The 13,175-nt window shown below is 38.4% G+C and overlaps 1 protein-coding gene across 1 annotated transcript in view; it reads right to left on the bottom strand.

Moving 5' to 3' along the window:
- ANKRD31 (ankyrin repeat domain 31) overlaps positions 1-12,016 on the bottom strand; it is a 166,429-nt gene extending 154,413 nt beyond the window's left edge. Inside the window, exons 1-2 of the mRNA XM_036886106.2 lie at positions 11,726-12,016; positions 3,060-3,133 (exon numbers count right to left, since the gene is read on the bottom strand). Of these exons, the coding sequence (XP_036742001.2) occupies positions 3,060-3,133; positions 11,726-11,829 (178 nt within the window). The 5' untranslated portion in view covers positions 11,830-12,016. The remainder of the gene's footprint in view (positions 1-3,059; positions 3,134-11,725) is intronic.
- Positions 12,017-13,175: the final 1,159 nt, after the last annotated feature.

Genomic DNA, 13,175 nt, shown 5'->3' with positions numbered 1-13,175 from the left:
GAAATGGAAGCAACTTAAGTGTCCATCAGTAGATGAATGGATAAAGAAGATGTGGTACATATACACAATGGAATATTATTCAGCCATAAGAAGAATACAAATCCTACCATTTGCAACAACATGGATGGAGCTAGAGGGTATTATGCTCAGTGAAATAAGCCAGGCGGAGAAAGACAAGTACCAAATGATCTCACTCATATGTGGAGCATAAGAACAAAGAAAATCTGAAGGAACAAAACAGCAGCAGAATCACAGAACCCAAGAATGGACTAACAGTTACCAAAGGGAAAGGGACTAGGGAGAATGGGAGGGAAGGGAGGAATAAGGGTGTGGAAAAAGAAAGGGGGTATTACGATTAGCATGTATAATATGGGGGGGGGTGGGGAGGTCTGTGCAACACAGAGAAGACAAGTAGTGATTTTACAGCATCTTACTATGATGATGGACAGTGACTGTAATGGGGATTGTGGGGGGGACATGGTGAAGGGGGGGCCCTAGTGAACATAATGTTCTTCATGTAATTATAGATTAATGATAACAATAATAACAACAAAAAGTCAGAGCATCTGTTTTCAAGATGGCAAATTGAGCCCTTACTTTAATTGTTTTTCCCTTCCTGGTTCCTAAAAAGAATCCAAAGAAATGATCTGTTTGTTTTTTTTTTTAATGAAATGTAGCAACAGGAAAAAGGGAAATATACCCACTATAAATTAGAAGATGGGAATAAATTAAAGGGAAACCAAGCTATGGTAAAGAGCTGTCAGTCAACATAGGAAAAGGAGGGGCTCCTTCAGAAGTAACTATATGGATTTCTTCAGCAGAACTCCAGAAAAATCACATAGCTCAGAGTAAATCTCACCAACAAAAGATGGAAGAAGATAAACTAGAAGCTCACAGTGTTAGTCTCATACTTCACTGAGCTTGCTCTTTGTACCAAAGAAGCTTAGAATGAAAGCTGTAGCCAGCTACTTTTTAGGAGTATATCTTCCCTGTCAGATACAGAAATGTACTAAAAGCTCAGACTGATAAAAATAATTTAATGATGGCAAAGAAGTAGAAACAGTCAAACAGATTAATGAAACAATACAAAAAGTAGGAAATGTAAAATGTAACAATAATGGTATTTTAAACAGTGGCAACAAGATAAGCTATTCAACCAATAACACTGTGGCAATAGATTAACCACTTGAAAAAATGACATTAAAAACCTACCTCCCCATATGCCAAAATATTCCAAAGAGACTAAAGATATAAACGTAAAAACTGTAAATGTAATAAATGGAAATAAAGATAAATGAAAATATTTTTATGATCTTGAGGTAAGTAAAATATTTCTAATTTTGAAAAAAACAAGACACCGTAAGATTGACAGATTTTACTACAGCAAAACTTAAAATTTCTGAACTACAAAATATGATTATAAAAAGTAGACAACTGAGTAAAACTATATGCCACATACACATATGACAAAGATTATGCTATCTTCAATATGTAAAATGCTCTTAGAGATAAACTAATAATAAAATGAGAATAACTAGTAGGAGACATAAAAGGTAATTCACACACATACACACAAAATGATGAATGGGAAATATTAAAATATGCCCACTCTTGGTATCTTCTGGCAATGCAAATTAAAATAATCAGGTACTTTTTATACTAGTTTGGCAAAGACTAAGTATGTCCTGTGTTGGAGCTAGAAGGAAAAAGTCATCTTTTTTACACAGCAATATGTTAAAGTCTGGTGTGTGCACATCCTTTAAAAGAAAATCAATTTTAGCTAACTATTATAACAAAATAATCAGAAAAGCAGGTAAAGGTATAAGCATTAGAATATTCACATTTGTTATAGTATTGAGGAACAGCAAAAATACAATCAATTCATTAAATAAGGGGATATTCATACAATAGAATAATATGTAGCAATTTAAAAGGTTGAGGTAGATCAATATAACAAGGAAATAAATATATGTAGTACAATACCAATTATGAAAAAAGTTATTTATATTTTGCCTAAAAAAGTCCAGAAAGATATACAAATAAATACTGACAATTATTGGGAGTGGAATTACAGGGAAAAGTAGGGGTGGGACCTTTCACTTTCTAATTTTAAAAATATTATATACTTTTAATAGCAAAAACAATAAAGGTCTATCCATTTGGAAAAGGAAAGGAAAAAATGTGGTTGGAATATTAAAACAGGCCTCTAACTTCTTTGTTGCAGCACTTTATATAATCATAAGATCACATTCTAGTGACCAATATTACACACTGACCCTTTAACTTATATGTAGGAAAAACTGCTACAAGATGAAACTGTAACCTGCTGCTGGGGTATCAGGTGAGATGATGAACAGTGAAAAGACTTTGTGAACTTGTACATAAAAGATCTTTGTGGTGTTTAGAAAATTTTTCTTCTATTCTACACCTGTTTCCAGACATCTGCTAAAGTAAAATATGGCTCATAGGAAGAAGTCATAAAAGGAAATAATCTGCCATTTAAAAAGCTACTGCAATAAGAGTGTATATCAGCAATACCTTAATAAAAAACATGAATAAATAAATAAAAGCTACTGCAGCACTGATCTTTTTTAACAGTGATGGTAAGTGTATATTTTTCTAGAAGCATTTAAATTGACCTAGAAGTGGACTCAGGAAGGTTGGAAAACAGGTGAAAGGCACTTTAAAAATATATATATATACCAAGGATATTTACATGTTAATTTTAGTCTGAAAGAATTGGACTGGTTATTAAAAAGTACTATTTACTTTTACATATAGGCAAGTTCCAGCGGTAACCTGGAGATCTGGGAGAGAAGAGCTATCTAGGTGCCACTTCCATATCTCTGAGGCCTTCTCAGGGAGTCATAAACATCCTCCAGAAGTTACAAGCCTCACTTCTGTCCTTATAGTAATAGATCTTAGGGTCTAATACAGATGCCTATAAGAAACTAAGTCTCTGTAAAGATAAAGAACAAGACTAAATATAGAAGGAGAAGTTAATGCAATAATGCTTGGGAAATTAAAGGGGCTGCTTAGTGAAAAGAATTATTTCTCACCTTTGTACATTCCATTTAAACCAGGATGGAGACTGAACTCAGATCCAAGAGATGGGTCTTGACCAAAGAGCAACCTTCAAATACCACAAAAAAAAAAAAGGTATAGACTGTTATCACATTTCAAAAAAGAAGGTACAGGCTGTTATCATTCTTCCCAAACAAAGACTAACAATTTAACCATCATTTTTTATTATACTTAAACTTGCTAAAATTCTTAGCTACACCACTATTAATATTTCTACATCAAAGTATTTTTCTCAGAAATATACCCCTTAATTAAAAAACTTATCAAGATGAAAAATAAACACTTGTTCATATGGTCATGTTCATTTTTACAAATACTCTGTTAATTTGGGATATTTGGGAGTAACGCACAAATATCAATACAGTTGCTGAACAGAGATAAAATAAGATCATTTGAGGGACCAGTGCTGGTAGGTTTCCTTTACATTTGTCTAAACCACAGAGAATTTGAGATTGAAATCCCAGGGTTAAATCTGAGTGTATACTTTCAGAATATACAGTAATAAAATTCCTCAATTTTTGGATTCACATCTTACTATGAATTAGGCATCACTAAGATAACATAGAGAACACACAGTCCCCACTTTCAAGTAGCTTCAAATCTAGTGTGGGACACAAAACTAAGAAACACCAATGATACACCATGGTGAGTATTCTACGAAACAGACTTAGGTGTTCATCTTTTCTGTTTAAAAATACCTTTACAGAATTCAAAGGGCAAAGGACTTGAATAGAATTGAAAGGACCTGAATTTCTCCAAAGAGGATATACAAATGGCCAGTAAGCACATGAAAAGATGCTCAACACTGCTAAACATTGGGGAAATGCAAATCAAAACCACAGTAACATACCACTGCACATTCATTAGGATGGTTATGATAAAAAATGAAACAAATAAAAATCACAAAACAGAAAATAAGTGTTGACAAGGATATGGAGAAATTAGAACTCGTGTGCATCACTGATGGGAATGTAAAATGGCACAGCCATTATGCAAAACAGTATGGTAGTTCCCCAAAAAATGAAACATAGAACTACCATTAAATCTGTTAATTACATTTCTGGGCATGCACACAAATTAACTGGAAGCAGGGATTTGAACAGGTATCATACACCCATGATCATAGAAGCATTATTCATAATAGTCCAAAGTTGGAAGCAACCCAAGTGTCCATCAATGGATGAATGGATAAGCAAAATGTGGTACATACATACAATGGAATATTATTCAGCCTTAAAAAGGAAGGAAATACTGATCCATGCTAGATCTTAAAGATATTATACTAAGTGAAATAAGTCTGAGACAAAAGGACAAATGTATAATTCCATTTATATGAGGTACCTAGAGCAGTCAGATTCAGAGACAGAAAGTAGAATGGTAGTTTCCAAAGGCTGAGGAGAAAGGGGGATGAAGTGTCTATATGAGAGAGAGAGAGATGAATACACACAAAGACTACATGAGGGCACAGGTGGAAGGTGACCATCTGCAAGTTAAAGAGAGTCCTCTGGGGAAAGCAACCCTGTCTGCACCCTAATCTTGGACTTCCAACCTCTAGAACTGTGATAAAATTAATTTCTGTTGATTAAGCCACCCTGTCAGTAGTATTTTCAGGGCAGCCTAAGCAAACTTATATACCATTAGTCTTTGCTAGCTTCCCAGGATAAGACATTTTAAGCTCATTTTATGTCTTTCCTCTTTTAGACCTGGAACTGGTCACTTCTCATGGAGCCTTGGTTCCTTTGAATAGGACATAGTATTTAGAGTCCACAATACTATTGTTATCATTAATAATAGGATGAGTGAAAAAAACTACTTTGTAATTCCTTATATCCTTAGGTATATCTTGTTTGGCATGTATATCTAAATTTAATGTTTTAAAGGCCCTTAAAATAATTCCTTTTTGTATAATTATGCTACCAAATCAATATAGGCAGACCTCAGAGAAACTGTGAATTCAATTCCAGACAACCACAATAAAGCAAGTATCAGAATAAAATGAGTCAAATGAATTTTGTTTTCCCAGTGTATATAAAAGTTATGTTTACACTATACTGTAGTCAATTAAGTGTGCAATACTCTCATGTCTAAAAAAAAGTATATGCCTTAACTAAAAAATACTTTATTGCTAAAAAAATTAACCATCACCTGAGCTTTCAACAAGACACAATCACTGATCACAGATCACCATAACAAATACAATAATGAAAAGGTCTGAAACACTGTGAGAATTATCAAAATGTGACACACAAACATGAAGTAAGAGGATGAGGCTGGGAAAATGGTGCTGATAGACTTGTCCAATGCAGGGTTGCCACAAACCTTCAATTTGTAAAAAACACAGTATCTGCAAAGTACAATGAAGTGAACTAAAATAAAATGAAGTATGCCTGTACATAATTAGGTTCACTTGTTTAATCTTGCTTTTGAGAATTTTTTTAATGTTCATTTAATTTTTTAATAATTATGTAAGCCATTTGCACTGTTCCAAAGGCAAATGTACTAAATAAGACCCAGAGAAGCCTCACACTATACCTATCCTTTCACCCACCTGTTCTTTCCCTCCCCAATTTTTTTTAATTGTATGGTTTATCCTTTCAGTGTGTTTTTGAAAATATGAACAGTATTTCCAAATCGTTCTCTTAGTCCTTCTTAGATAAGCAGGGGCATTTTATAAACACTTCTCTACTGTATTTTTTATTTAACAACATATCCAGTAGATTGATTATCATACAAGACAGAGACACTTCTCATTTCTTCTCATTAATATTCACAGTACACCATTGTGTGGATTCTTACAGTTTTAAAAGCTTATTAAAATATGTGCATGGAAGTTAAACCTTTTAGTAAGAAAATTTATAGAACTATGTTCTCCATTCCCAAAAATATACATCATATATATAATCTTCATACATAATGTAGAACAGTTTACTAAGAAAAATAAAAGCTGACCTTTAAAAAAAACCCGGGGTGGGGGAGATGGAGGCATGAGAAGTGAGGCAAAAATCTTCTCCCAAAACCACATACAATACAAAAATAGAGCAAATACAACTAATCCTAAAAGGGTGACCAGAAATAAGATTGCACCAGTCAGCTACATCTGGGAAAAGAGGACATCTCACAGAGAATGGTAAAGTAACAAAGCCACAGCCCAGCAGGCCCTGGGCCCTCCCCCCAACCCAGCTCACTTGTGGGAAGAAGAGAAACAGAGTGGGTAGCAGGTAGAAGCCCAGGACTACTAAATACCCAGCCCTGGAGATCTACTCAGAGAGCACAAACCCACTTTGCATGGTGCTCTGGAGATAAGAGGGGATAAAAAGCAAGTCAGGTGCAAGACAGGGAGAGACTGAGATTCTAGCCACCCATGGAGAACAGATTCCAACAACCAGCCGCTATAGGAAAAAAGAAAGGTGGGTGCTCTGAAAGACTTCCCAACATTGAGAGGGCTGCTAAAGGGCAAGGATTACACAGAGCTTGCTGTTCAGGAGAAGGAACAGGTGGACAAAATAGTTCCAGCACACTCATGCCAGCTGGTTGGGAACTTTCAGGAGCTTCAGGTGCTCCATTCCCCTGGCTGGCAACACAGCCCTGAGGCCCACCCACCATAAACAGCCTGCCGCTCCTTCCTCCCGGTTGGCACCTGCATGCACACCTGATACCCCTGCCATCACTCCAGGCCAGCCAGAGGGCAGCCCCACCTATGGCAACTACAGGGGCTTAACACAGAGCCTGCTCTCTGCACACACTAGCCCTGACAGTGGAGACAGGTACTGTGGCCAGGAAGTAGTTAAGAGCTCTGCCTCCGAACAGGCCAGCAACCCCGCCATCGTGCCAGGCCAGCCAGAGAGCAGCCCTGCCTATGACAGCTACAGGGGCTTAATGCACAGGCTATTTCCTAGGCGCGGCTCACTAGCCCTGACAGCAGAGGCAGGCACTGAGGCCAGGAAGCAGGAAAGAGCTCTCTCCATAGGGTAGGCACCGGCACCACTCGCCACCACTCCAGGTGCTAGGCACTCAAAAGAGCAGAGCTTCTGAGCACTAAAGGGCGCTGCCTACACGAAGCTAATATTTTTCATTATTCAATAGGATTATGAAAGGCAGAAGAACCTTGTTCAATCCAAAATCCCTCAAACACCAGAAAGAGGGCTCAGTGAAACTGAAATCACCAATCTACCTGAAAAAAGAATTCAAAATAAGTTATAAGCATGCTAATGGAGCTAAATATTCAAGTTCTAACGGATGAATTCAAGAGAGAGACACTTTGAAAAATACAGTGGCTGAAATGAAACATACAATGGAGGGATTTAAAAGCGGATTACATGAGGTAGAGAAGATAGTAAATGGAATATAAATTAGAGAACAGGAATACAAAGAGGCTGAGGCACAGAGAGAAAAAAGGATCTCTAGGAATGAAAGAATATAAAGAGAACTGTGTGACTAATCCAAATGGAACAATATTCATATTATAGGGGTACCAGAAAAAGAAGAGAAAGAAAAAGGGAAAGTGTCTTTTAAGAAATAATTACTGAACACTTCCACAATATGAGGAAGGAAATAGTCTCTCAGGACATGGATATGCACAGACATCCCAACACAAGGGACCCAAGGAAGAAAACACCAAGACATAAGATAATTAAAATGGCAAAGAACAAGGACAAGGACAGAATATTAAAAGCAGCCAGAGAGAAAAAAGATCACATACAAAGGAAAACCCATCAGGCTATCAGGAGACTTCTCAGCAGAAACCTTACAGGCTGGAGGGAGTGGCATGATAGATTCAATGCAATGAAACAGAAGGGCCTTGAAGGAAGAACACTCTACCCAGCAAGATTATTATTTAAATTTGAAGGAGGGACTAAACAATTCCAAGATAAGCAAAAGTTGAGGGAATTTACCTCCTACAAACCATCTCTACAGTGCATTTTAAAGGAACTGCTCTAGATGGAAGTGCTCCTAAAGCTAAATAGCTGTCACCAGAGTAAATAAAACCACACTAAAGGAAGTAGACCAATTAATCACTAACCAAATGCAAAATTAAATCAGCTACCCACAAAGTCAGTACAAGGGATACAAAAAGAGTATAGATATGACACCTAACATATAAAGAGTAGAGGAGGAATAAAAAGAAGTGGGGAAAAAAGGAATCTTCAGATTGTGTTTATAATAGCATAATAAGCAAGTTAAGTTAGACTGTTAGGTAGTAAAGAAGCTGCCCTTGAACCTTTGGTAACCACAAAGCCAAAGCCTGCAACGGCAATAAGTACGTATCTATCAATAATCACCCTAAATGTAAATGGATTGAATGCACCAATCAAAAGACACAAAGTTACAGAATGAATTAAAAAGCAAGACCCATCTATATGCTGCCTACAAGAGACTCACTTCAAACCCAAACACACAGACAGACTAAAAGTGAAGGGATAGAAAAAGATATTTCAGGCAAACAATAGGGAGAAAAAAGCAGGAGTTGCAATACTTTTATCAGACAAAATAGACTTCAAAACAAAGAAAGTAACAAGAGACAAAGAAGGGCATTACATAATAATAAAGGGGTCAGTCCAACAAGAGGATATAACCATTATAGATATCTATGCACCCAAACCAACATAGGAGCACCCAAATATATGCAACCCAAAAAGTTGAGGGAATTTACCTCCTACAAACCATCTCTACAGTGCATTTTAAAGGAACTGCTCTAACAGAATTAAAGGGGGAAACAGAATGCAATGCATTCATTTTAAGAGACTTTAACACACCACACACTCCAAAAGATAAACCAACCAGACAGAAAATTAGTAAGGAGACAGAGGCACTGAACAACCCATTACAACAGATGGACCTAACAGACATCTACAGAACACTCCACCCAAAGGCAACAGGATACACATTCTTCTCTAGCTAGAGGAACCATACTCTGAAGAGTATGGAGAGAATCTCTTTTATTTTCTTCTCTCCCTTAACATTTCACAGTGAAAGGGACCCCATTGGCAGGGAACTGCTCTACAGAGAGAAGGCTAACTCTCTGAGGGAAACCACTTTCTGGTCAGATGAACCAGCATGTGGTTACAGAGAAGGAAGGGTGAATGAGAATCCTAGAAAAAATGAAAGCAGGAAAGGGGAATCACCTAATTCTCTGTATGATCCAACATAAGTCCCGGGTTCAGCTCTTCCTGAATTTTCCACATGCACAACAGATTCAAAGAAGCATAAAAAAGGTTGAATATGATATTAAATACTTCCCAACTTCAAGATTAACCCCTAAGTGGTACATGAGTCAAACAGACTCAAACAGCATAGTAAAGGCTCTAAAATTTGAACAGATGTAACTATCATCAACAGAAGGCAAAAGACAATGTGTAGTCAGAACCTGATCAGGTTGACTACCTATCAAAACAAACAAAAATCAACACCCTCCAGAGAATTTTAACAGAACTAAGAGTCCAGAACATATTCAAAATATACAGGATATAATCCAGAATTACTCAACATGCTAAGGACAGGAAAATCTGACTAATTCTTAAGAGAAAATTTAATTAACACATACCACATACACCCCTCACACACGTTAGAATTACAAAACTAAGACTTTAAAGCAGCTATTATAATAATTTTCTATGAGATAAGGTGAATCCTCATAAATGGATGAAACATTGATTGACATTCTCAGCAGAGAAATAAAATCTATAAAAGAAAATCAGATGGAAATTTTAGAAGAAATAATTATATGAAATAAAAAGTTAACTGGATGGGCTCAAAAACAGAATGGAGATGACAAAGGAAAGAGTAAGTAAAACCTGAAGACAGAGCAATAGAAACTATACAGTTTGAATAACTGAGAGTAAAAAAAAGTTTTAAATATTAATAGAGCCTCAGGAATCTGGCAGTCACTATCAAAAGATCTGCTATTTCATGTCTTTTAAAGTCCCAGAAGGGTAGGAGAAAAAGTCTGGTACAAAAAAGACTGTATAAAGAAATCAGAAAACTTCCCAAGTTGGGTGAAAGACACAAATTTACAAATTCAAGAATCTCAGTGAACTTAAAACAGGAAAAACACAAAGAAAATCATGCTCAGACACATCAAAATCAAAGTACTGAAAACCAAAGATGGGGGGAGGGGGACGAAGACATACAGAAAAGATGACATACTACATATAAGGGAATAGTGATTTAAATGGGGGATGGGGCTTGACTACAATGGGAGGGATGGAACTGTTCTGGATCTTCATTGTGGTGGTAGTTTTAAGAAAGATTCCATTTAGTATCAGTCAAAATGCTCCCTGTACACCAACAAAAAACACATATTAGGGTATGTATATATAAATAAGCCAGAAACCTGGGTATCATCCTTTACTGCTGTCCTTCTCTCATTTTCTGTATCTAATCAACCACCATTTCATAAAAATTTTACTTTCTAAAGATTTCTCAAATTTGCCCTTTTACTCCATTCCCACTGTTTCTTCTTGGTTGAGCTCTCATCATCCCAATCTGTTACTATATTGATCACAAAGGTAACCTCTGTAGACTTGCTTTGCAAAAGATGATCCTTGCTCTAACAGTACCAGCTTTAACCTGGAAGCTTGTTAGAATGTAGAATCTCAGACCCCACCATAGAACTCCTGAATTGGGATCCACATTTTAACAGAATTCTGAAAGGCTTTGTAAACAGTACAATGAAATTTGAAAAGCACCTAGACTGGTGCATGCCAGATTGAATGAAAATCTTACTATGCTGCTCCTCCCCTTAACATCTTATAAACACCCTACCAGGACACAAAGCAGGATATGCATGACCTCACCCTGCCTTCCTCTCCAGGCTCATGTTTCATTTAACACTTACTAAGACTTAACTGTCTGTGTAAGTCCAATACACATAGCAATGCTGTGTCCCATTGCTACACCTTTACCCATGCAGTTCCTTGGCCTAGGATACCTGGTTGTCTTCATCTGGTAATTCCTACACCTTCAAGCCTCCCTATTTAGAAGTTGACCTTAGCAAACTGACTACCACCTAGGTTAAGGTGTGAGACCCTCTGGACTTCTTTCATCCCTGGACTTCCCACATTTTATTGAAATTATCTGTTTATGTGTCTTTCCTGGCCTGTAGGTTTCTCAAAGGCATTGGCCTCATCTCTTCTATTTTTTCCCTGTATCTAGCACAGAGAACTAGATACGTTCAAGGTTTTGATGACCTGAACTACCATCTTTTTTTTTTATTCTTATAAAACTGTTTCCAGTCTGGCAGTAACCAGTTTCCCCATCACACATTCTTTTCATGAGGGAAATGAAGCTAGCCGTCTCCTAAGCCTGAGCTACAAGCTGTTTGAAAACAGAATGCATTTGAGTTTAGACACAACACTTTTTTGCCTGTGTATTTACAGCCCCAAGCTAAGAGGAAAGGCTTTGTTAAAATGCCATAAAGCCCCTACTGTAAAGCTCATTTTGTACAAATTTGGGGGCTAGGGAGCCCTTAGGTCTTGTTTATTTACAAATTCTTAGCTCAGGCCTTGCTTCCCCGCAAGGCTCTAATCCTGACCTTAAAGATAGGCTCAGCTGGTAACAATCTCTTCAAATCTCAGAGGGCCACTCTATAGCCAAAGCCCAGGCCTAACGGCGCTTTCTCCAAGGCCCAGCCCAATGGGGTCACCTTCTCTGGGGCAGCTCCTCGTCGTCCAGGTCGCTCTCGGTCACCGACCCCTCAATCACCGTTTCATCACTGTCCCAGTCGGGGGCCTGGGCCCCTTCCTCCATCTTGGCCTCACACTCGGATAATGTGACTTTTCCTCGTTCTCTAACTAACTCCCTTTCCGCAAAAAGAGAACACCCTGAGGGCCAGGGAAAACTGTTAGTTAAAAATAAAATTTGTGACGAGGGCTGGGCCTCGCTCGCACCGCGGACCGAAGGCCCAGAGACCCCGCGGACGCCAGCCGTCGGAAAGGCGGCCCCGCACGCCGCCGACAGTGGGAGCCACGCGCCTCTCGTCCGAGCCGCGCGCTGCGTGGCCCCGCCCCCAGCGCCGTGCTGGAATTGGCTGGCGCGCGCCCGCGAGCCCCGGGTGCGCGGAAGGCCTTTGGCGTTCCCTGCTGCGGCTTGCACTTTGGACGCCAGTGGTGTTATAAGTGATCACACTAAAATCCTAATATAAGTAGGATTTCACGAAACTTCTGTCTTCTTATTTATACTTCTCCTTATTTTCCACGTTTTCTACAGACTTTTGGACTAGATAATATATTTACATGGTTCAAAAAATGTCTCAAAAGTATGAAAGGGTGTGTAGTGGAAATCTCTCTGTCATACCGGTTCTCCCGTTGGGCAGACAGGGTATCAGGGCTATAAGCGCGAAGACTAGAAAGGCCGCGGGGCCGCAGGCAGTCCCCACCTAACGCCTTGGGCAGCGAGGGAGACGGGTCGCGTGAACCGCAGTGCATCTGCTGGTGGGACGCAGACCCGGCAAGAACGGTCAGCTCCTGCACGACCCCAGCCAAGGCTCTCATTCCAACGTTCTGAACCCAGAATGTTACCTGAGACCCAAAGAGTGTTTTTGCAGTCCACCAAGTCCTGCCTTTCTTCCTAATCCCTTTGACACTCCCTCCCCAAGTGTCCCCCGAGGTAGGCAAACAAACATGTTTATCAGAAGTTTTTAGATCATCAACTAATCTAATTGATGCATTTTGTATTTGTACTTTTCCCTCATCAACTCTTCTGTTATCCTGAAATACAGATTGTGTAGGAAGGCAGGATAAATGCTTTATTTTTCCCCTTAATCAACTTTTATAATAATAGTGGTGCTTAATAACCTCCAAAAGTAGCCAATTATTATTTTTAAATACTAGATTTTTATACATTTGATGTGTCTCAATCTATTTGAAAGTTAAATTCAAACGAATTCAAAACAAAGCCAAGAGAGCCACACCTGACAAGTAGGAAGAAGATTCAAGATAAGACAGAACCTCTTCCTCATAGCAAGTGTTTAGAATTTACCTTGGAATCTCCAGCATCTAGCACATATTAGGTCTTCAAAATTTTGTAAAGTAAATGGATAGAACTAGGGCTCTCAGACGCCCCAATTCACTACTCTTTTCCCTACAGGGAGTGGC

Source organism: Manis pentadactyla, chromosome 2 (assembly GCF_030020395.1).
Source record: "Manis pentadactyla isolate mManPen7 chromosome 2, mManPen7.hap1, whole genome shotgun sequence".
In the NCBI taxonomy this organism is placed as follows: domain Eukaryota; kingdom Metazoa; phylum Chordata; class Mammalia; order Pholidota; family Manidae; genus Manis; species Manis pentadactyla.
The sequence above is the reverse complement of the archived record's forward strand: the minus strand, read 5'-3'. Positions and strand labels throughout refer to the sequence as shown.